This window comes from Dendropsophus ebraccatus, chromosome 14 (genome assembly GCF_027789765.1).
Source record: "Dendropsophus ebraccatus isolate aDenEbr1 chromosome 14, aDenEbr1.pat, whole genome shotgun sequence".
NCBI classification, from domain to species: domain Eukaryota; kingdom Metazoa; phylum Chordata; class Amphibia; order Anura; family Hylidae; genus Dendropsophus; species Dendropsophus ebraccatus.
This window is the reverse complement of record NC_091467.1, coordinates 65,692,286-65,717,569: the sequence shown is the minus strand read 5'-3', so window position 1 is coordinate 65,717,569 and position 25,284 is coordinate 65,692,286. Positions and strand designations below refer to the sequence as shown.

Genomic DNA, 25,284 nt, shown 5'->3' with positions numbered 1-25,284 from the left:
TGCGGCGGGAAGAGGGGCAAACCATTACGTGAGAGGGAGGGGGGCACTACGGAGTGATACTGAGTAATTGCGACAATAGTGGGATGTGTGACGGGGGGGTCGTGATACTGTGTATGTGACGGGGGGTAGTGATACTGTGTATATGTGACAGGGGGGGGGGGGTAGTTATACTGTGTATATGTGACAGGGGGGTAGTGATACTGTGTATATGTGACAGGGGGGTAGTGATACTGTGTATATGTGACAGGGGGTAGTGATACTGTGTATATGTGACAGGGGGTGGGTAGTTATACTGTGTATATGTGACAGGGGGGTAGTGATACTGTGTATATGTGACAGGGGGGTAGTTATACTGTGTATATGTGACAGGGGGGGGGGGTAGTGATACTGTGTATATGTGACAGGGGGGTAGTTATACTGTGTATATGTGACGGGGGAGGGTAGTGATACTGTGTATATGTGACAGGGGGTAGTGATACTGTGTATATGTGACAGGGGGGTAGTTATACTGTGTATATGTGACAGGGGGGTAGTTATACTGTGTATATGTGACAGGGGGGTAGTGATACTGTGTATATGTGACAGTGGGGGGGGGGGGGTAGTGATACTGTGTATATGTGACAGGGGGGTAGTGATACTGTGTATATGTGACAGTGGGGGTCGGTAGTGATACTGTGTATATGTGACAGGGGGGGGGGTAGTGATACTGTGTATATGTGACAGGGGGGTAGTTATACTGTGTATATGTGACAGTGGGTAGTGATACTGTGTATATGTGACAGGGGGGTAGTGATACTGTGTATATGTGACAGTGGGGGGGGGTAGTGATACTGTGTATATGTGACAGGGGGGTAGTGATACTGTGTATATGTGACAGGGGGGGGGGGTAGTGATACTGTGTATATGTGACAGGGGGGTAGTTATATTGTGTATATGTGACAGTGGGTAGTTATACTGTGTATATGTGACAGGGGGGTAGTGATACTGTGTATATGTGACAGGGGGGTAGTGATACTGTGTATATGTGACAGTGGGGGGGGGGTAGTGATACTGTGTATATGTGACAGGGGGGTAGTTATACTGTGTATATGTGACGGGGGGGGGGTATTGATACTGTGTATATGTGACGGGGGGTAGTGATACTGTGTATATGTGACAGCAGGGGGTAGTGATACTGTGTATATGTAAACGGGGGGGGGGGTGTGTAGTTATACTGTGTATATGTGACAGGGGGTAGTGATACTGTGTATATGTGACGGGGGGTAGTGATACTGTGTATATGTGACGGGGGGTACTGATACTGTGTATATGTGACAGGGGGTAGTGATACTGTGTATATGTGACGGGGGGGGGTATTGATACTGTGTTTATGTGACGGGGGGGTAGTGATACTGTGTATATGTGACGGGGGGGTAGTGATACTGTGTATATGTGACGGGGGGGTAGTGATACTGTGTATATGTGACGGGGGGGTAGTGATACTGTGTATATGTGACGGGGGGGTAGTGATACTGTGTATATGTGACGGGGGGGTAGTGATACTGTGTATATGTGACAGGGGGGTAGTGATACTGTGTATATGTGACAGCAGGGCATAGTTATACTGTGTATATGTGACGGGGTAGTGATACTGCAGATATGTGACAGTGGGGGGGGTAGTGATACTGTGTATATGCGATAGTGTGGGGGGGGGAGTAGTAATACTGTGTATATGTGATAGTGTGGGGGGGAGTAGTAATACTGTATATATATGACGGGGGAGGGTAGTGATACTGTGTATATGTGACGGGGAGGGGGTAGTGATACTGTGTATATGTGACAGGGGGTAGTGATACTGTGTATATGTGACGGGGTAGTGATACTGTGTATAAGTGACAGGGGGGGTAGTAATACTGTATATGTGACAGTGTTGGGGGGGGGGGTGATACTGTGTACATGTGTCAGTGATACTGTGTATATAGGAGCTGTATACAGCGGGGTTATGTATGGTGCTTTCCCCCTGTTCCCTCACTATTAACCCTTTCTCTCCGCGGTAGGCTGCAGCCCCATGAAGCAGTGTGTGTCCGGCTATCCTTTTCAGCCTGTCCAGGACCCCGACTCTCCGGTGGACGTGGTAGGTGGACGTTGGTGATTAGAAATGTTTTCTGATTTTATTTTGTCCTTTTCCATCACTTGCTTATAAATTGCCGGAATCTCTGGTAATCTTCTATCCCCGCAGCCAGCTGCTGATGGGGGGGGGGGAAGGAGAGGCCATATTGGGGGCACCCAGATTATCTGGGGGTCAGTGTGACCGGTGCGCAGCTGTTCATAGACCCCAGCTCGGCCCCCGTTATCCCGCGGCTTCGTTTGGGTCCTCCTGTGAAGATTTGATTGTTTTCAGCGATTTTTACGCGGCAGTAAAGCATTTCACGGGGATACAAGCGATTTTATGTAAGAGGGACAGACAGAACCAGAGTCCCTGCTGGTGTCTGGATGGTGGATGCGGAGTACTCGGGGCCGGCTGTGGGGGTCCCTACTCAGTACGAAGGGTCATGGGGGATACATGGAAACGGTCACACCGCGGATACAGAGGCCTCGCTGTTACTATCTACCGATCACACCGCGGATACAGAGGCCTCGCTGTTACTATCTACCGATCACACTGCGGATACAGAGGCCTCGCTGATACTATGTACCGACCACACTGCGGATACAGAGGCCTCGCTGATACTATGTACCGATCACACTGCAGATACAGAGGCCTCGCTGATACTATGTACCGATCACACTGCGGATACAGAGGCCTCGCTGATACTATGTACCGATCACACCGCGGATACAGATGCCTCGCTGTTACTATCTACCGATCACACCGCGGATACAGAGGCCTCGCTGTTACTATCTACCGATCACACTGCGGATACAGAGGCCTCGCTGTTACTATCTACCGATCACACCGCGGATACAGAGGCCTCGCTGTTACTATCTACCGATCACACCGCGGATACAGAGGCCTCGCTGTTACTATCTACCGATCACACCGCGGATACAGAGGCCTCGCTGATACTATGTACCCATCACACTGCGGATACAGAGGCCTCATCTATACTTTGTATCAGTGACACCGTGGATACAGAGGCCTCGCTGATACTATGTACCCATCACACTGCGGATACAGAGGCCTCGCTGATACTATGTACCCATCACACTGCGGATACAGAGGCCTCGCTGATACTATGTACCGATCACACTGCAGATACAGAGGCCTCGCTGATACTATGTACCGATCACACTGCGGATACAGAGACCTCATCTATACTTTGTATCAGTGACACCGTGGATACAGAGGACTCGCTGATACTATGTACCCATCACACTGTGGATACAGAAGCCTTGCTGATACTATGTACCCATCACACTGCGGATACAGAGGCCTGGCTGATACTATGTACAGATCACACCGCAGATACAGAGGCCTAGCTGTTGCTATGTACCGGTCACACCGCAGATACAGAAACCTTGCTGATACTATGTACTGGTGACACCGTGGATACAGAGCCTTCGCTGATACTATGCACCGATCACACCACGGTTACAGAGGCCTCGCTTATACTATGTACCGATCACACCGCAGATACAGAGGCCTTGCTGATACTATGTACTGGTGACACCGCGGATACAGAGGCCTTGCTGATACTATGTACCGATCACACCGCAGATACAGAGGCCTCGCTGATACTATGTACCGATCACACCGCAGATACAGATGCCTCGCTGATACTATGTACTGGTGACACAGCGGATACAGATGCCTCGCTGATACTATGTATCTGCGGTGTCACCAGTACATAGTATCAGCGAGGCATCTGTATCTGCGGTGTGATCGGTACATAGTATCAGCGAGGCCTCTGTATCTGCGGTGTCACCAGTACAGAGGCCTCGCTGATACTATGTACTGGTAAAACTGCGGATACAGAGGCCTCGCTGATACGATGTACCCATCACACTGCGGATACAGATGCCTCGCTGATACTATGTACTGGTGACACCGCGGATACAGATGCCTTCACTGATATATGTACTGGTGACACCGTGGATACAGATGCCTCGCTGATACTATGTACTGGTCACATCGCGGATACAGAGGCCTCGCTAATGCTATGTACTGATGACACCGCGGATACAGATGCCTTTGCTGATACTATGTACTGGTCACATCGCTGATACAGAGGCCTCGCTAATGCTATGTACTGGTGACACCGCGGAAACAGAGGCCTCATCTTAACTTTGTATTGTTGACACCGCGGTTACAGAGGCGTCTGTTATACTTTGTATTATTCAGTGATTTTGCAGCAGTTGTAAAGCAGGGTGATCCGATCAGATCATCTTAGGACGTCACCCCGCCCGGTGATTTTTCTCTCCGTTCTTTCCTCATTTTCTCCTCTCCTTCTCTTGCAGTCAATCATCGTCCCCGCGTACAACGCTGAGCTGTGGCTGGACGAGTGCCTCACCTCCGTCTTCCAGCAGGACTTTGGCGGTGTCCTAGAAGTCTCCTTATACAATGATGGCAGCACGGTGATTGATCATCTATATTCTATTTGTACAACTCTCTGACCCTTCATACCTGGGAAGCTGAGATATGAGGAGCTGTCTGATGGAGCTTCGCAATGTAGGGTTGCTGTATTCGTCCCTATGACACAGATAGATGTTACTATTAGTCTCAGCTTCCTGGGGTAGTAGGGTTATCTAGGACTAGAAAAAGATAGTTGCTTTATTACATTAACAGCGCCACCCCTGTCCTCGGGTTGTCTGTGGTATTACAGCTCCATTCACTTACTTAGAACTTAGCTGTAGTACTGCACACAACCTGAGGAAGCATCTATGGTTTATCTAATCTTAGAAAATCTCTTTAAGGGGTTCTTTCAGTTTCAGAACTTTTATCTCTATAGACCTTTATCTTTATACTTCATGTCTTTTAGGATGGCTCTGCTGAGATAATACAGCGATGGACACCGAGGCTCGAGGAGAGAGGCATCCGAGTGATTGTGGGAGGTCACAAGGACCAGCGGCCCCGTGGGGGTAAGAGCTGAGTGTGACCCCAGAGGACTGACACATCTGTGTCACTCTTACATAGGATAAGTAATGTATGTACACAGTGACCCCACCAGCAAAATAGTGAGTGCAGCTCTGGAGTATAATACAGGATGTAACTCAGGATCAATACAGGATCAGTAATGTATGTACACAGTGACCCCACCAGCAGAATAGTGAGTGTAGCTCTGGAGTATAATACAGGATGTAACTCAGGATCAGTACAGGATCAGTAATGTAATGTATGTACACAGTGACCCCCACCAGCAGAATAGTGAGTGCAGCTCTGGAGTATAATACAGGATGTAACTCAGGATCAGTAATGTAATGTAAGTACACAGTGACCCCACCAGCAGAATAGTGAGTGTAGCTCTGGAGTATAATACAGGATGTAACTCAGGATCAGTACAGGATCAGTAATGTAATGTATGTACACAGTGACCCCCACCAGCAGAATAGTGAGTGCAGCTCTGGAGTATAATACAGGATGTAACTCAGGATCAGTAATGTAATGTATGTACACAGTGACCCCACCAGCAGAATAGTGAGTGCAGCTCTGGAGTATAATACAGGATGTAACTCAGGATCAGTACAGGATCAGTAATGTAATGTATGTACACAGTGACCACACCAGCAGAATAGTGCGTTTCTGTGTTCTCTATGGAGAGGGGAGGTGCGACGAGAGGGAGCAAGCAAGCTGCGACCTATCAGGTCAGCACTCCCTTGCGCCTTGTTTCCCTTTTAGTGTTCGGTATGTACACTCACCGGCCACTTTATTAGGTACACCATGCTAGTAATAAGTTGGACCCCTTTTGCCTTCAGAACTGCCTCAATTCTTCGTGGCCTAGATACAACAAGGTGCTGGAAGCTTCCTCAGAGATTTTGGTCCATATTGACATGATGCCATCACACAGTTGCCGCAGATTTGTCGGCTGCACATCCATGATGCCAATCTCCCGTTCCACCACATCCCAAAGATGCTCTATTGGATTGAGATCTGTCTGAAACCAGTCTGAGATGATTCTAGCTTTATGACATGGCGCATTATCCTGCTGAAAGTAGCCATCAGATGTTGGGTACATTGTGGTCATAAAGGGATGGACATGGTCAGCAACAATACTCAGGTAGGCTGTGGCGTTGCAACGATGCTCAATTGGTACCAAGCGGCCCAAAGAGTGCCAAGAAAATATTCCCCACACCATGACACCACCACCACCAGCCTGAACCGTTGATACAAGGCAGGATGGATCCATGCTTTCATGTTGTTGACGCCAAATTCTGACCCTACCATCCGAATGTCGCAGCAGAAATTGAGACTCATCAGACCAGGCAACGTTTTTCCAATCTTCTACTGTCCAATTTCGATGAGCTTGTGCAAATTGTAGCCTCAGTTTCCTGTTCTTAGCTGAAAGGAGTGGCACCCGGTGTGGTCTTCTGCTGCTGTAGCCCGTCTGCCTCAAAGTTGGCCGTACTGTGCGTTCAGAGAGGCTCTTCTGCCTACCTTGGTTGTAACGGTTGGCTATTTGAGTCACTGTTGCCTTTCTATCAGTTCGAACCAGTCTGCCCATTCTCCTCTGACCTCTGGCATCAACAAGGCATTTCCGCCCACAGAACTGCCGCTCACTGGATGTTTTTTCTTTTTCGGACCATTCTCTGTAAACCCTAGAGATGGTTGTGCGTGAAAATCCCAGTAGATCAGCAGTTTCTGAAATACTCAGACCAGCCCTTCTGGCACCAACAACCATGCCACGTTCAAAGGCCCTCAAATCACCTTTCTTCCCCATACTGATGCTCGGTTTGAAATGCAGGAGATTGTCTTGACCATGTCTACATACCTAAATGCACTGAGTTGCCGCCATGTGATTGGCTGATTAGAAATTAAGTGGTAACGTGCAGTTGGACAGGTGTACCTAATAAAGTGGCCGGTGAGTGTATATTCTCCACGCTTCCGTGCCCTGTAGATCTATATATTTGCATGTATAAGTGTTGTGAGGAGGGATCGCACACAGCAGCCATAACACTCACAGCAGCTGTTGTGATGGAAATGCCAGATGAAACACAATACAGCTGAGCATTCCCACTACTAGTTGTTGTGAGCGCGCTCCAGGCCCACGGGGACACACATTGAGCGGTGTTTCTTGTGTCCTGGGCAGCGGCTCTAACCATTGGCTTCAGTGTAGCTGTGTTTGGCACTAATAGGAAGAAGTTCTGTCTGTGCCGATATTCACTGTGACCGCATCGGCTATTGGGAAACGTGGCCTGTCTGTGACTGTCTGGCCCAGGTTACACTGGGGTAATGTGTCCTAAGGCAGCTTATGCTAAAACATGTCCGAATAAGTGCACAGGTGGAAACGTCATAGAGAGAAACAGTGTAATGAAGATATAATTAATATACGTCACATTGCTCCTCATGTATTATACTCCAGAGCTGCTGGTGGGGTCACTGTGTACATATATTACATTACTGATCCTGAGTTACATCCTGTATTATACTTCAGAGCTGCACTCACTATTCTGCTGAGCTGCACTATATTATGTGCTTTACCCAGCCTTTTATGGGTTATCCAACATTAAAAAAAAATGGCTACTTTTTTTTCCAGATACGGTGCCACACCTGTCCCCAGTTTGTGTGTGGTATTGCAGCTCAGTTTCGGTGAAATGAATGGAGCTGAGTTGCAATACCTCATGGAACCTGAGGACAGGTGTGGCGCTGTTTTTCTAATCCTGGATCACAGAGGTCACAGAGAATTATGTAGAATTTGCCTATCAGGACATGCTGGTAGTAGTAGTAGCCGCCTTAGGTTCTCCCACCGTAATGTCACCTTGGCCCTCGGACCCCCACCCGTGTGGCTCCCCTGTACGTTACTCAATGGCCGCTCTTCTCCCGGCTTTCCCTCCGATTCCTTTACCATGGACCGGTGTTTATTTAGAATTAGGCTATTGGTGCAGGAGGAGCCGCAGGCCGAGATCTGGAGTCACTCCTCATTCCAGCCGCGTGTGGAATGTGTAATATCTGATGGAACTCGCATTACTAAGCCCGTAACCATAGCAACACATTTCCCCTTCCATCTTACGGGGTCCGCGCTGAATGTAAATCCGCTTGGCACGGGACGCACGTCTCCTTCTCCTTCCGCAAAAGAGAGAATATTAAACGGAAAAAGTGAGGAGGCGGCCGCACAGAAGTCACCGAGAGAATCCAGCTATTTATTATGGAGAGGACGGATTGCAAACACAGCTGTCATGGCCGCCCCGAGCTGCCAGATGTGGTCGCCATGTCATCTCCAAGCTGGAAATACAAATATTATCACAGCGACCGTATCTGAGGAGCGGAGGAGGGACGGATGTATTATCTATGGGAGTGAACTACTAATACATGTCCTGTATTATAATCCAGAGCTGCACTCACTATTCTGCTGGTGAGGTCACTGTGTACATAAATTACATTACTGATCCTAAGTTACATCCTGTATTATACTCCAGAGCTGCACTCACTATTCTGCTGGTGGGGTCATTGTGTACATACATTACTGATCCATACATGCTTGCTGATTGTTTCCAGTTTTTTGGCAGTATCTTTATACATCACATTCGTGTATCTCATCTTAAAGATTTTGGATTTATAACCCTTGGCACCTGTTCAGTGTTTATGAGGCCCCCTCCCTATAATACAGAGAGTAATTACAGCTCTTGAGAATCTGGCAGCTACTACACATGTAGGTCTGAGGGTCTTCTGTCCGTCCTGCCCCCCCCCCCCCCCCCTGCCGCAAGCACCAGGTATCCATTACTATGGTTCCCACTGACTCAGGGCTGACTCTGCTGATCTTTATAGAGTTATAAAATAAACTCAAACAATGCTTGGAAATTAAATCCTGCAGCCCGGAGAATGAGAGCTGCGGTACCAGAAACGGCAGGGAACACATTCTATATGCTGCAGCCGCCAACATACTGGGAGAAGACGGGGGGGGGGGGGGGTTCATATATACACTCACCGGCCACTTTATTAGGTACACCATGCTAGTAACGGGTTGGACCCCCTTTTGCCTTCAGAACTGCCTCAATTCTTCGTGGCATAGATACAACAAGGTGCTGGAAGCTTCCTCAGAGATTTTGGTCCATATTGACATGATGGCATCACACAGTTGCGGCAGATTTGTCGGCTGCACATCCATGATGCCAATCTCCCGTTCCACCACATCCCAAAGATGCTCTATTGGATTGAGATCTGGTGACTGTGAAGGCCATTGGAGTACAGTGAACTCATTGTCATGTTCAAGAAACCAGTCTGAGATGATTCTAGCTTTATGACATGGCGCATTATCCTGCTGAAAGTAGCCATCAGATGTTGGGTCCATTGTGGTCATAAAGGGATGGACATGGTCAGCAACAATACTCAGGTAGGCTGTGGCGTTGCAACCATGCTCAATTGGTACCAAGGGGCCCAAAGAGTGCCAAGAAAATATTCCCCACACCATGACACCACCACCACCAGCCTGAACCGTTGAAACAAGGCAGGATGGATCCATGCTTTCATGTTGTTGACGCCAAATTCTGACCCTACTATCCGAATGTCGCAGCAGAAATCGAGACTCATCAGACCAGGCAACGTTTTTCCAATCTTCTACTGTCCAATTTCGATGAGCTTGTGCAAATTGTAGCCTCAAGTTTCCTGTTCTTACCTGAAAGGAGTGGCACCCGGTGTGGTCTTCTGCTGCTGTAGCCCATCTGCATCAAAGTTGGACGTACTGTGTGTTCAGAGATGCTCTTCTGCCTACCTTGGTCGTAACGGTTGGCTATTTGAGTCACTGTTGCCTTTCTATCAGCTTGAACCAGTCTGCCCATTCTCCTCTGACCTCTGGCATCAACAAGGCATTTCCGCCCACAGAACTGCCGCTCACTGGATGTTTTTTCTTTTTCGGACCATTCTCTGTAAACCCTAGAGATGGTTGTGCATGAAAATCCCAGTAGATCAGCAGTTTCTGAAATACTCAGACCAGCCCTTCTGGCACCAACAACCATGCCACGTTCAAAGGCACTCAAATCCCCTTTCTTCCCCATACTGATGCTCGGTTTGAACTGCAGGAGATTGTCTTGACCATGTCTACATGCCTAAATGTACTGAGTTGCCGCCATGTGATTGGCTGATTAGAAATTAAGTGGTAACGTGCAGTTGGACAGGTGTACCTAATAAAGTGGCCGGTGAGTGTATATATATATCCAGTATCTGCATCATAGAGGATAGAAACAGAGTATAACAATAGAGGGGTACAGAGAAATAATACAGTGACCCCACCAGCAGAATAGTGAGTGCAGCTCTGGAGTATAATACAGGATCAGCAATGTAAGGGGCCTATTCCACGGAGCGATAATCGGCCAATCCGGCTGATTATCGCTCCGTGTAATAAATACATCGATCAGCCGATTACAAGGATCATCAGCTGATCGTTGATATAGGTTTGAACTTATAATTGTTGGGCGCCGACCGGGCATCGCTACGTATAATAGCGGTATGCGGCTGATGATTTGCATTACCTATCCAGGCTCCAGGGCTTCTCCTGCGTTCTGCTTTTCCCTGGGTCCCGCACGCGCTCCAGCTTCAGAGCGGCCTGTCTGAGTTGACAGGCCGCTCAGCCAATCACAGGCCTGGACCGCTGCGGCCATTGATTGGCTGAGTGGCCTGCCAGCTGAGACAGGCCGCTCTGAAGCTGGAGCATACGGGATCCGGGGAAAAGACCACAAGAGGAGCCCTGCAGCCTGAATAGGTAATGTATACAGTTTAAGCAAGGGCTGCAAGGACATCGGTAACTATGTCCATGCAGCCCTTGTTAAACGATAATTGGTCCGTGTAATAGGCCCCGTTAACTAGCAGATCGGCGCTCGTTTACAGTTATTATCGGGCTCCTATTGGCCCGTGTAATAAAACCCTAATATATGTAGACAGTGACCCCCACCAGCAGAATAGTGAGTGCAGCTCTGGAGTATAATACAGGATGTAACTCAAGATCAGTACAGGATAAATAATGTTATGTATGTACACAGTGACCCCACCAGCAGAATAGTGATTACAGCTCTGGGGTATAGTGATAATGTATGTACACAGCGGTACATATCTTCGGCTGTTACTATGAATACATGGCTCCGGGGCTATGTTAAGTTCATATCCCTGTGTTTCTTTTTTTTACTCTTTGTCTATGATGTGTAGATTTGTTTGTTATCGTCCAATTCTCTTGTCACCCTCCTTCTCCTTGCCGATCGTGTATAACCCCCAGCCTCCGCTGTATCCATGCATCTCTGGCACCAGCATGGTTATATAACCCCCCCCCCCCCAGCAGGATGAGCGATCACCGTGACTCTTCCCATCATGTGATCCCATCTGTAGCTTTAGACCTAAATCTTTTTTAGTCTTTCATCATGTGGATGTCACAAGGAGGATGCCTCGTCTTATAGATATACTGTCGTCTTCTGACATCATTAACCCTTCATGCAGTATTCCGCTTTTTGGCTCATGCTGGTTCTGGTCACCCCGTTATTATATAATGCACCGTCCCGGTTCCGTCATGCAGAGTTTAATCGCTGCATCTTTCTGTTGACCTTGTCCCTGTGAGCTTTTTATGATCTGTGCTTGCTGTCAGTGAATTTATTAGTGGAGATTACTTGGTCTCCATTGGTGGTTGTGACCCGGCGCTGTCACCGGCACATTGTACCAAAGCTGCTGAGATTACTGTGAGTCTTCATATCCGCTTTAACTTTCATCTCTATGATCCGTCTTCTCGCCATAAATATACATCTGCGCGGATCTAATAAACTCTTCCCTTCATCTCCTCAAGTAGCTGAGTTTTCCTTCTAGAATCCATTTATTTTGTTTTGTTACAGGCGGAAATGAAGTGGGGGAGGAGGATGGGGTCCATGGGAACCTGGGGTTCCGTTACTCGGGGGCGTCCTGTTTCCCACCGCCGATGCCCTCAGGTGTAAACGCAGTCTATAAATAGCCGATTTATTATAATCAGGGAGCCGGTCCTGGCTGAAGTAATGCAGTCCAGATGGAGCGATGGTGTCCCGGCTGACTGATGATGTCATCAGTCCTGGCCTTCCTCAGAGGAGGGGGCTCGCTGCCAAAACAACCAGAATAACTGCAATGATGAATTGGTGCAGGGGTTAACTTTATCATTGCTGGAAACCCGAAGCCGCAGAGCGCTGTGTTGTGTGCACACGGGCAGCCTCGCAGCTTTGATGGCTTGTGTGAAGTGATGGCTCAGTATCCCATCAGAGTAGTTAGGCCTTAGACTATTTTTCAGCAGGTTGTATTCCTGGGAGTAAATGTTTTCCTATAAATTCTCCAGAAAGTGTACATGTGTATATGGGGGATCAGGAGGATTGGGACACCGCAGAGTTATATATATATATATATATATATATATATATATATATATATATATATATATATATATATATATATATATAGAGGATCGTGAGGAACAGCGGTCAGCATTGTGTGTGTATATGTGTGTGTTCCTCCGGATTATATATATATATATATAGACAGACACTCTGCTGACAGCTGTTCCTCCTGATCCCCTGTATACATATGTACACTCTGCTGACAGCTGTTCCTCCCAATCTCCTATATATGTACATTCAGCTTTTCCTTCTGATCATATATACACATATATATCTCTATATCTATAGATATATACGTGTATATATGATCGTAAGGAACAGCTGAGTGTACATATACATATAGGAGATTGGGAGGAACAGCTGTCAGCAGTGTGTATATATGTATATGTGTGTGTGTGTGTGTATATGTGTATATTATATATATGTGTATGTATGTCCAAGAATTTTGCGGCACATCCGTGTGGTGAAAAAAGTTGTAGTATTTATTGGTACATCAAAAACAAGTGCAACGTTTCAGTCTCATCTCGAGACCTTTCTCAAGGCTTGAGTTGCACTTGTTTTTGATGTACCAATAAATACTACAACTTTTTTCACCGCAAAACTCTTGGGCTTATTTAGTTAGAGACATTTATCCAATCTCCGTTGCTTTGCACTTCAACACTGGAACTGGGAGTGCACTCTATTGTGGAAATTATATATAATTATAGAGGTGTACAAATGTATTGGAGATCGGGAGGAACAGCTGTCAGCAGAGTGTGTGTGTGTATATATATATATATATATATATATATATATATATATGTATATATATATAATATATATTCGGGAGTAATTGCTGTCAGAGTGTGTGTGTGTGTGTGAAAAGCTTTCAGCAGAGTGTGTATGTATGTGTGTGTGTGTATGTATATATAATCGGGAGCAATTGCTGTCAGAGTGTGTGTGTGTGTGTGTGTGTGTGTGTGTGTGAAAAGCTTTCAGCAGAGTGTGTGTGTGTGTGTGTGTGTGTGTGTGTGTGTGTATATTTATATATACACTATATATTTTATATTTGGGATTGGGAGGAACAGGTGTGGCTGCCCTTGTATTACAGGAGCACTGCCTCTCCTCCTGTCCACAGACTTGCTGACTGTTCCCAGTAACAGCCGTCGGTGGAGGCCATGTATATAGCCAGTAATATGTCCCATGTCTTGTATGACACGTTACACAATCTGATATTTACGCAGCCATGAAGTTTCCTTTATCCCTCTGGTTGCCATAGCGATCAATAAACTCCAAACACTTAGAATCCAGCTATGTACGTTATAATGGCCGATAACCTGTAATAGTAATCTGGTGGGGGTCACTGATAAACCTTTCTGGGAACGGCGCCCCCCTTTTGCCTCTATCTGCAGGGGCAGGGGGCTATCTGGGGTAAATATTGACGTGTCATAGAAGCCGGTTGCGGCTGATAAGAAGCCTCCACGTAGACGCTGGCGTGACCCCGGCCATCATACATACCGGATCCAGTACGTTCCCATATGTCTGGTGCATGATTAACCAGCACACGTCTACACTGCGCTCTGTGAGCTCAGCTCCATTACACTCCTCCTGTGCTGGGGGTTTGTTACAGTGTATCGGTGCAGGGAAATCCATCATCATGACTGTACACACAGCAGATTCTATACTGGATACCATTGTAACAAACCCTCAGCTTTCTACAGATCTCAATAATAATATTATAGTAATAATAATAATTATATATAGTACCAACATATTCTGCAGCACTGTACAAATCTATGGGTACAAAGACAGACCGGATGAGACCTAACCATGAAGAGTGAGGCCCGGCTCTATACATCATAGAATAATACAATCACCAGGAATGGACATTAATTACTATTGTCATCTGTTCTCCAGATGGAGGGTATTTTATCTGTCTTTTTTTTTTTTTTTCCTTTAGTTGGATATGCCAAAAATCAGGCAATCGGCCAGAGCTCCGGGCGCTACCTGTGCTTCCTGGATTCAGTGAGTGTCTGTCTGTCTATCTATCTATCGCTGTATCTATCTATCTATCTATCGCTATATCTATCGCTCTATCTATCTATCTATCTATCTATCTATCTATCTATCTATCTATCTATCTATCTATCTCCTATCTATCTATCTCCTATCTATCTATCTCCTATCTATCTATCTATCTATCTATCTATCTATCTATCTATCTATCGCTGTATCTATCTATCGCTGTATCTATCTCTGTATCTCCTCTCTCCTCTGTGTCAGTCTCTTGTCCCCGTGGGAAAGCCGGGATGGATTTGTGTTATTTCAGGGGAAAGTTGTCAAATACCTCAGCGAGTGTCTAGAAGTGACAGTGTAATCCCAGCGTGGCGGCTGGGGGGCTGTGTACACACGTCTCACATCTGTGGTCTCCGCTCTCTTCCTTTATCTTGTGTTGGGGCTGATGGGGTCAGGTCTGTAAATAGGACGAGAACCGGAGAGTTTCCATCACTATGTATACACTCCTCATACTCTCTATACACTCCTCATACTCCTGTGTGTGGCTGTATACGCTCCTCATACTCCTGTGTGCGGCTCTATACACTCCTGTATACTGTACCCGCTCCTCATACTCCTGTGTGTGCGGCTGTATACGCTCCTCATACTCCTGTGTGCGGCTGTATACGCTCCTCATACTCCTGTGTGTGCGGCTCTATACGCTCCTCATACTCCTGTTTGTGTGGCTCTATACACTCCTCATACTCCTGTGTGCGGCTCTATACACTCCTGTATACTGTACACGCTCCTCATACTCCTGTGTGTGCGGCTGTATACGCTCCTCATACTCCTGTGTGTGTGCAGCTGTATACGCTCCTCATACTCCTGTTTGTGTGGCTCTATACACTCCTCATACTACTGTGTGCGGCTCTATACACTCCTGTATACTGTACACGCTCCTCATACTCCTGTGTGTGCAGCTGTATACGCTCCTCATACTCCTGTGTGCAGCTCTATACGCTCCTCATACCCCTGTGTGTGGCTGTATACACTCCTCATACTCCTCTGTGTGCGGCTGTATACACTCCTCATACTCCTCTGTGTGCGGCTGTATACGCTCCTCATACTCCTGTGTGCGGCTGTATACACTCCTTATACTCCTGTGTGTGCGGCTGTATACGCTCCTCATACTCCTGTGTGTGTGCAGCTGTATACACTCCTCATACTCCTGTGTGTGCGGCTGTATACACTCCTCATACTCCTGTGTGTGCGGCTGTATACACTCCTCATACTCCTGTGTGTGCGGCTGTATACACTTCTCATACTCCTCTGTGCGGCCGTATACCCTCCTCATACTCCTGTGTGTGCGGCCGTATACACTCCTCCATACTCCCATTGCCTACATGGACCTCCAGCCTCCTCCTATTCACACTTCTCATTGACTTTGGTTTCTCAGTCCCAGATCTCTGCTTGCTGTCAGTGAGTGACAATGTGATGTAATACCCAGTGGTGTTTATACCCAGTGTCTGATAACTCGTATACAGATACTCCCATAGCTGCCGATTGGCTCTGGTTGATCCTCTGACTAATCTTTGCTCTGTTCTGATTTGTTACAGCGAGTCAGCTCAGGATAAAACACTGGGCTGATTGTCTGGACCGGATACAACTGTAACAAACCCTCTGCTGTGAGAATTAGCTGGTTTGTACAGGTTTTCACCCTGTGACCTAATCTAATAAGAGACCCCACTGATTGTGAGCGCCCCCTGTTGGAATCTGGGTGATGCTGCTCCACACAATGTCTACAGGACTGATTCTGGTGCCATGCATTGAGACTACAAGGCCCTCCTGCTGTCATGGTTGTGAGGATCTCAGCCATCAGATACTGATCCTGTACATAGGTTACATGTATATGTGGGAAAATGTTCCCACTCACTGACAGCAAGCAGTGGTCTTGAAAATGGCAAGGAGTTGAAATCCATAAATGGGACTGTAAATAGGTGATAGATGTTTAAGGGTAAATCCCTTTAAGTAGAACTCTCCCACACACTGACAGCAAGCAGTGGTCTTGAGCTTGTTCAACTAAGACAGAGAAGTAAAACCTCCTCTTATCCTGTGGATAGATGTGAAGGCACCAAAGATGGCGGCACTCACTGACAGCAAGCAGTGGTTTTGACATTGGTGAATTTCTGAAACCCGTACGTGAGATCCGCACTTATCCTTGGGATAGATGAGAGATGTTTTTAGGGTAAATCCCTTTTTAGGTAGAATATTCCCTCTCACTAACAGCAAGCGGTGGTCATAACAAAACTGAAAATTACAAATTGTCCACTTATATTTCTTAATTTTGCTTCAAGTTTTCTAAAATTTGATGAGGCTCAATGGGAGGGGGTCTGAAATTACTGAACCCGCTCTCCCGTATCAGGTCGGTGTAAGTCGCTCCATCCGGTTCACATGTTAACGTTTTCCGATCCCATCCAGTGATTCCGCTTTGCTCCGGTTCCCGCCGCCCTCTCACCGCACACACTTGATCGGCGGCCATCATCCTCTGTATAAACACAGCGCAGTCCGGCGCTAAAGGCTGGCGCTGCAGAATGCCCAGAAGCTGTTTGCTTTGGCAGCAGGAGCAGCGCTCCTGAACGCAGCTTATTAATTTTTAACGGTTTTCACAAATAGAAGTTGCTTCTGTGAAGGAGAAGATTCTCACCCTCCTCCTCACTGGAGGACCCCCCCCCCCCCCGGGGGGGCTGGGGAGAGACTGAGCGTATTGCCGCATAACAGTCCACATCTTTATAGCCCTGACGTTTGTTTGCTCGTGGGCACGCAGCGCACACTGTTGTTGTTGGCTGCCGCGCCGGCTTTCATGGTACCAGGGCCCCGCCGGCGGTTTTACAGCTTTTGAAATACAAGATCTGTGACTTCTGTTTCCTCTGAGAATCCAACTGTGCTAAAGTCACTGAATAGAGTCCTACATAGAGACCTATATGGTGGGCAGGGCTAGTGCTATCTGCTCCAGGGAAAGCGGGGTGACCACACTAAGACTGTTACCACAGCCCCCAAGGGAGTAGCAAGCTGTGCATCACTGAATAAGTAGACACATTCAGGGGTCTGGGAAAGCTGAGTGACCGCTTTATATGAGCCATAGTGGCAGCCATAGTTTGCTGCCCATCTTTTACAGTTGACTGTGCTATCAGGCGTTCCCTATGCCTACAAATCTAAGCGTATATGTTGATCAGGAGTCAGGAAAAGCTAAGTGGCAGACATATTGTAACTCTGCAGTCAAGCATTCTCTTTCTTTACCTGTTAATCTGTTGGTCAGGATTCAGGAAAAGCTGAGTGAAAGCCCTGTTGTAGCTGTATTAATAGTTGCATTGGTTTGCCACCCTTCTTTCCTAGGTAATCGCACTTCCATTGTTTCCATATTGTGGCTAATCTAAGTTTATTTGTTGATCAGGAAAAGTTTGGTGACAGCTGTCGGCGTAGCTATGCTGTTTTCCATCTCTCTTCTTCTGCTACATCTGTCTATGTCACCCCCTTGCATCCCTGTTACTAGATATTTAGGGAGACGTGTTGGTCAGGAGTCTTGAAAAGCTGGGGGACCGCTGTAATGGCAGCCCTATTGTTTTTCCACTCCTCTTTCCCAGCTATCTATGCCATCATGCATTCCCTTGATACCCTATTGAATCAAATCTAGGTGTATAGGTTGGTCAGGAGTCTAGAAAAGCTGGGTAATGTTACTATTGGACCCGTAAAGGCAGCCACATTGTTCCCCTGTACAACTACCCTGCAGAAGCAAGTCCAGTTAGATGTGTTGGTCTGCTTGAGTTGTGTATCAGGCATATTTTACTTACTGCCCAACTTTCTTAAAGGGGTACTCCGGTGAAAATCTTTTTCTTTCAGATCAACTGGTTTCAGAAAGTTAGATAGATTTGTAAAATGCTTCTATTAAAAAATCCAGTACTTATCAGCTGCTGTATGTCCTGCAGGAAATGGTGTATTCTCTCCAGTCTGACACAGTGCTCTCTGCTGCCACCTCTGTCCATGTCAGGAACTGTCCAGAGCAGAATAGGTTTTTTTATGGGGATTTGCTGCTGCTCTGGACAGTTCCTGACATGGACAGAGGTGGCAGCAGAGAGCACTGTATCAGACTGGAGAGATTACACCACTTCCTGCAGGACATAAAGCAGCTGATAATTATGGAAAGACTTTAGATTTTTAAATAGAAGTAAATTACAAATATATAACTTTCTAAAACCAGTTGATTTAAAAGAAAAGATTTTTACCGTAGTGCCCCTATAAGCTCCTGATAGTGGTATATAGGTCTATCTATCTATGTGTATATACATAATCATGTGGGAATATCTACAGAACAATGCACAGTATATGTCGTTCCCTAGCCTATAAGGTATCTTCCACCGAGCTGTGGAATTTGGTGCCGAATCGTAAGACAAGACGGGATGAGTAAAGTTCCTGCTCACAGCCGGGTGTGAATTGTCACCAAAGGAAGACGTGAACTACATGCCCGAACCTACAATGTGTCAATTCTCAGCCCGTCCTGACTGACAAGATGTTTTCTCCTCCATTCAGGTCTAAAGCTACGGCCAGAACAGTGCGTTGTTGGGAGCTGCAGGGTTAGAGCTCCCCCATTAAGGTCACATGACTGTCAAAGGGGGTGGAGCCATACCTCAACTTTCTGATTGTGAATGGAGAAGAACACCGGTCAAAAGGAAAGAGGATTTTTACAAGGTTTCAAAACTTTTTGAAAAGTTTCAAAATGAGAAGTTTCCAATAAATTGAAGAAAAGTTTTCTAAGTCACATGGTCGGACGTTGCGTAGTGTCACACTGCAGTACCGGCCCTTTAAGGGTAGAAAGAAAAAAAAAGTTTACAACTTGAGAATTACTTGACTTTTATTATATATCGTGGTAAATACTTGAAATCAAAGTATTTTAGGAGTGATACCTTTATTGGCCAACAAAAAAAAACTGTTAGAGCTGTGAGCTTTCGGGATTCACAAGATCCCTTCGTCAGACAAGTTCACAAATGAATGACTTACAGAAACAGCACAACATTTTAGGGATGTTACAAGCCAGAAGGGAGAGACATCTGTGAATGGGGGGGGGGGGGGGGGGGGTTGAGGGGGTATATACATCACATAGATAAGCCAGGGCAATAAAAAGGACTTGTTGTAAATTAAAGGTTATTTGGAAGTCCAAGATTGTTGGTCAGTTCAGTTTTATCTGTGGAGTGTGTCCATGTAGTGGGTCATAAATCCAGGTGCCAGGTTTAATCCATGTGTTAATGATTGGAATGTTTTTATCAATTTGAATTCCCACACTTTCCTCTCTCTGTCACTCTGGAAGTGACCTTTGAGGACCATAACCCTTAAATCTGTTATTCTATGGTCCAGTCCTGAGAAATGTTGGCCTACAGGGGTGTTGAGACTTCTTTTTATTGTATGTCTATGTAAGTTCATTCTAGTTTGTAGTTTCTGTTTTGTTTCCCCAATGTAAATCCCTGTGGGGCATCGTGTACACTTTATCATGTAGACCACATTGGAGGATGTACATGAGAAAGCATTGGTGATTGTGTAGTCTCGCTGTGTGTTGGGGATGCAGGATTGTGTGTGTTTGTAAGTATGTGGGGACATGTGCTGCATTTTCTGTTGTTGCAGGGGAAGGTGCCAGTCTCTGTTGTTGATGTCAGAGCGCTTTTTACAAGGAGGTTTCTTAAATTCGGGGGTTGTTTGAATGAAAGAAGAGGTAATTCTGGGAAAATCTCTTTCAGTCTGTTGTCCCTCTGGAATATTGGATGTAGTTCAGCAGCAATCTTTTTTAGGATCTTCATATTAGGGTTATAGGTGACCACCAATGGCACCCGGCTGTTCTCCTCCTTCTGCTTATATTCCAGGAGGCTTTGTCTTGGAATTCTTTTGGCTCTGTGGATCTGTTCATCAATGGTTATTGGATGGTAGCCTTGTTTTAGGAATGTCTCTCTTAAAGATGATAGGTGGTGTTCTCTATCTTTATCATCAGAACAAATCCTAATGTATCTGAGGGCTTGGCTATAGATGATGGACTTTTTTGTGTGGTTTGGATGAAAGCTGTTCCATTTTAAGTATGCTGGGTGGCCTGTAGGTTTTTTGTAGATTGATGTTTGTATGGTGGTGTTCTCTATAGATATGGTTGTGTCCAGGAAATGGATTTTGGATTTGGAGTAGCTGAGTGTGAGTTTGATGGTGGGATGGAAATTATTAAAGTTGCTGTGGAAGGTGAGCAGTTCCTCTTCCGATGCTGTCCAAATGATGAGTAAATCATCAATGTACCGGAAATAAGCTAGAGGTTTGATCATACAAGTATTTAGGAACTCCTCCTCCAATTTGGCCATGAAGAGATTGGCATATTGAGGAGACATTTTGCTTCCCATAGCACTTCCCATACATTGCAGATACATGTCTTCCCCAAAACAAAAATAGTTATGGCTAAGCACAAACCTGATGAGTTGTGTTGTTGGTTCCATGGCTCTGTTGTGTTTCTGAAGGAAGTGTTGCCAGGCAGCAATGCCATCCTCATGGGGGATGTTTGAATACAGAGATTCCACATCCATGGTGGCCAATATTGTGTCCTGTGGTAATGGGCCCAGGGCTGACAGTTTGTAGAGAATGTCAGTGGTGTCCTGGACATAACTGGGTGTTTGCTTCACCAAAGGCTTTAAAATATTTTCAACCCAGCCAGAGATGGCTTCTGTTAGTGTCCTAATACCAGAGATGATTGGTCTCCCTGGATTACCTTCTTTGTGTATTTTTGGTAGGATGTAGAAAGTCCCCATTTTGGGATTGTCTGGTACAAGGTCCAGTAGATTGGTAGATGTAGAGTTGAAGCTCCCTATGACGTTTAAGAGTTCCTTAGGTATATCGTTTTGTGGGGTCCTCCTGCAATGGCTTGTAGTATCTTCTGTCCTGGAGTTGTCTCTTTGCTTCCTTGATATAATCAGACGTGTTTCATAATCACTACAGCTCCTCCTTTATCTGCCGGTTTAATAATGATATTTTTGTTACGTTTTAGAGATTTTATAGCTTTCCTTTCCTCTGCACTGAGGTTATGTGTTTGGTTGTGTTGTTTATCCAAAATACCAGATTTAACTTTCTTTCTAAAACAGTCTATGTAGTAATCCAGGGTTTGATTATGTCCGGGTTGTGGAGTCCAGGTTGTCCTCTTTTTCTTTTTTGTAGGTTCTTGTTTCGTGTCAGTTTGTGAGTTAAAATCCATTCTGTCATAGAAAAACTCTTTTAATCGTAATCTGCGAAAAAATTCTTCTATATCACTGCAAAATTGGGTTCTGTCAAGTTGTTTTGCAGGGCAGAAGGTGAGTCCTTTAGACAGAACATTCATTTCTGCTGTGTTTGGCTGATACTGTGAGAGGTTTACAACTGAAGAAGATGTTTCCAGCTTGTGCTGATCCAATTTTCTCACCGGTGTTATGAGACCTGCTTTCATCCTAAGTCTGTAGAGTTTCTTCTTCTTGTTGATTATAAGTTGATGTTGTAGTTTATTGTGGAAATTCCAAAGTATTTCTCTTGTTGAGCAAAATGTTGGTCCTTGTGTTGTGTTCAGAGAATTAATTGCTTCTTGGACAGTTTTCTTCTTGCTGTAGAAAATGTGGATGAGGTGGTTCCTCAGACGTTCAGATGTTCTGTAGCACAGTTTCTGTGTAAAGTAAGTATTGTACGTACATCGAGTTGGGTTCTTGACCATGAGACCCTTGGGAATCAAATTATCCTTTTTGCATTGGGATAGGAAGAAGATGTCGCTGTTCAGTTGTGCCAGTTTCTTCAGTAGGGTTTTAAGATCCATTTGTGTTCGGTACATTGGGGTATCTTCCATTATGATTCTTGAAAAATGTATAGTATGGTACCGTGTTAGCCAGAAAAATCCATATTGTGGTAAATACTTGAAATCAAAGTATTTTAGGAGTGATACCTTTATTGGCCAACAAAAAAACTGTTAGAGCTGTGAGCTTTCGGGATTCACAAGATCCCTTCGTCAGACAAGTTCACAAATGAATGACTTACAGAAACAGCACAACATTTTAGGGATGTTACAAGCCAGAAGGGAGAGACATCTGTGAATGGGGGGGGGGGGGGGGGGGGGTTTGAGGGGGTATATACATCACATAGATAAGCCAGGGCAATAAAAAGGACTTGTTGTAAATTAAAGGTTATTTGGAAGTCCAAGATTGTTGGTCAGTTCAGTCTTATCTGTGGAGTGTGTCCATGTAGTGGGTCATAAATCCAGGTGCCAGGTTTAATTCATGTGTTAATGATTGGAATGTTTTTATCAATTTGAATTCCCACACTTTCCTCTCTCTGTCACTCTGGAAGTGACCTTTGAGGACCATAACCCTTAAATCTGTTATTCTATGGTCCAGTCCTGAGAAATGTTGGCCTACAGGGGTGTTGAGACTTCTTTTTATTGGTATGTCTATGTAAGTTCATTCTAGTTTGTAGTTTCTGTTTTTTTTCCCCAATGTAAATCCCTGTGGGGCATCGTGTACACTTTATCATGTAGACCACATTGGAGGATGTACATGAGAAAGCATTGTGATTGTGTAGTCTCGCTGTGTGTTGGGGATGCGGATTGTGTTTGTTTGTAATATGTGGGGACATGTGCTGCATTTTCTGTTGTTGCAGGGGAAGGTGCCAGTCTCTGTTGTTGATGTCAGAGCGCTTTTTACAAGGAGGTTTCTTAAATTCGGGGGTTGTTTGAATGAAAGAAGAGGTAATTCTGGGAAAATCTCTTTCAGTCTGTTGTCCCTCTGGAATATTGGATGTAGTTCAGCAGCAATCTTTTTTAGGATCTTCATATTAGGGTTATAGGTGACCACCAATGGCACCCGGCTGTTCTCCTCCTTCTGCTTATATTCCAGGAGGCTTTGTCTTGGAATTCTTTTGGCTCTGTGGATCTGTTCATCAATGGTTATTTGATGGTAGCCTTGTTTTAGGAATGTCTCTCTTAAAGATGATAGGTGGTGTTCTCTATCTTTATCATCAGAACAAATCCTAATGTATCTGAGGGCTTGGCTATAGATGATGGACTTTTTTGTGTGGTTTGGATGAAAGCTGTTCCATTTTAAGTATGCTGGGTGGCCTGTAGGTTTTTTGTAGATTGATGTTTGTATGGTGGTGTTCTCTATAGATATGGTTGTGTCCAGGAAATGGATTTTGGATTTGGAGTAGCTGAGTGTGAGTTTGATGGTGGGATGGAAATTATTAAAGTTGCTGTGGAAGGTGAGCAGTTCCTCTTCCGATGCTGTCCAAATGATGAGTAAATCATCAATGTACCGGAAATAAGCTAGAGGTTTGATCATACAAGTATTTAGGAACTCCTCCTCCAATTTGGCCATGAAGAGATTGGCATATTGAGGAGACATTTTGCTTCCCATAGCACTTCCCATACATTGCAGATACATGTCTTCCCCAAAACAAAAATAGTTATGGCTAAGCACAAACCTGATGAGTTGTGTTGTTGGTTCCATGGCTCTGTTGTGTTTCTGAAGGAAGTGTTGCCATTCAGCAATGCCATCCTCATGGGGGATGTTTGAATACAGAGATTCCACATCCATGGTGGCCAATATTGTATCCTGTGGTAATGGGCCCAGGGCTGACAGTTTGTAGAGAATGTCAGTGGTGTCCTGGACATAACTGGGTGTTTGCTTCACCAAAGGCTTTAAAATATTTTCAACCCAGCCAGAGATGGCTTCTGTTAGTGTCCCAATACCAGAGATGATTGGTCTCCCTGGATTACCTTCTTTGTGTATTTTTGGTAGGATGTAGAAAGTCCCCATTTTGGGATTGTCTGGTACAAGGTCCAGTAGATTGGTAGATGTAGAGTTGAAGCTCCCTATGACGTTTAAGAGTTCCTTGGTATATCGTTTTGTGGGGTCCTCCTGCAATGGCTTGTAGTATCTTCTGTCCTGGAGTTGTCTCTTTGCTTCCTTGATATAATCAGACGTGTTTATAATCACTACAGCTCCTCCTTTATCTGCCGGTTTAATAATGATATTTTTGTTAAGTTTTAGAGATTTTATAGCTTTCCTTTCCTCTGCACTGAGGTTATGTGTTTGGTTGTGTTGTTTATCCAAAATACCAGATTTAACTTTCTTTCTAAAACAGTCTATGTAGTAATCCAGGGTTTGATTATGTCCGGGTTGTGGAGTCCAGGTTGTCCTCTTTTTCTTTTTTGTAGGTTCTTGTTTCGTGTCAGTTTGTGAGTTAAAATCCATTCTGTCATAGAAAAACTCTTTTAATCGTAATCTGCGAAAAAATTCTTCTATATCACTGCAAAATTGGGTTCTGTCAAGTTGTTTTGCAGGGCAGAAGGTGAGTCCTTTAGACAGAACATTCATTTCTGCTGTGTTTGGCTGATACTGTGAGAGGTTTACAACTGAAGAAGATGTTTCCAGCTTGTGCTGATCCAATTTTCTCACCGGTGTTATGAGACCTGCTTTCATCCTAAGTCTGTAGAGTTTCTTCTTCTTGTTGATTATAAGTTGATGTTGTAGTTTATTGTGGAAATTCCAAAGTATTTCTCTTGTTGAGCAAAATGTTGGTCCTTGTGTTGTGTTCAGAGAATTAATTGCTTCTTGGACAGTTTTCTTCTTGCTGTAGAAAATGTGGATGAGGTGGTTCCTCAGACGTTCAGATGTTCTGTAGCACAGTTTCTGTGTAAAGTAAGTATTGTACGTACATCGAGTTGGGTTCTTGACCATGAGACCCTTGGGAATCAAATTATCCTTTTTGCATTGGGATAGGAAGAAGATGTCGCTGTTCAGTTGTGCCAGTTTCTTCAGT

At 45.3% G+C, this 25,284-nt stretch overlaps 1 protein-coding gene across 4 annotated transcripts in view; it reads left to right on the top strand.

The window, feature by feature from the left end:
• The window catches only part of B3GNTL1 (UDP-GlcNAc:betaGal beta-1,3-N-acetylglucosaminyltransferase like 1), a 144,918-nt gene that overhangs the window by 1,765 nt on the left and 117,869 nt on the right, over positions 1-25,284 (top strand). For 3 of the 4 annotated variants that reach the window (XM_069953772.1, XM_069953770.1, XM_069953773.1), the window contains exons 2-5: positions 2,037-2,113; positions 4,438-4,554; positions 4,959-5,058; positions 14,405-14,469. In XM_069953772.1, the coding sequence (XP_069809873.1) occupies positions 2,048-2,113; positions 4,438-4,554; positions 4,959-5,058; positions 14,405-14,469 (348 nt within the window). In that variant the 5' untranslated portion in view covers positions 2,037-2,047. Of the gene's footprint in view, positions 29-2,036; positions 2,114-4,437; positions 4,555-4,958; positions 5,059-14,404; positions 14,470-25,284 lie in introns of all 4 variants that reach the window. The other variant, XM_069953771.1, reaches the window with a different exon arrangement.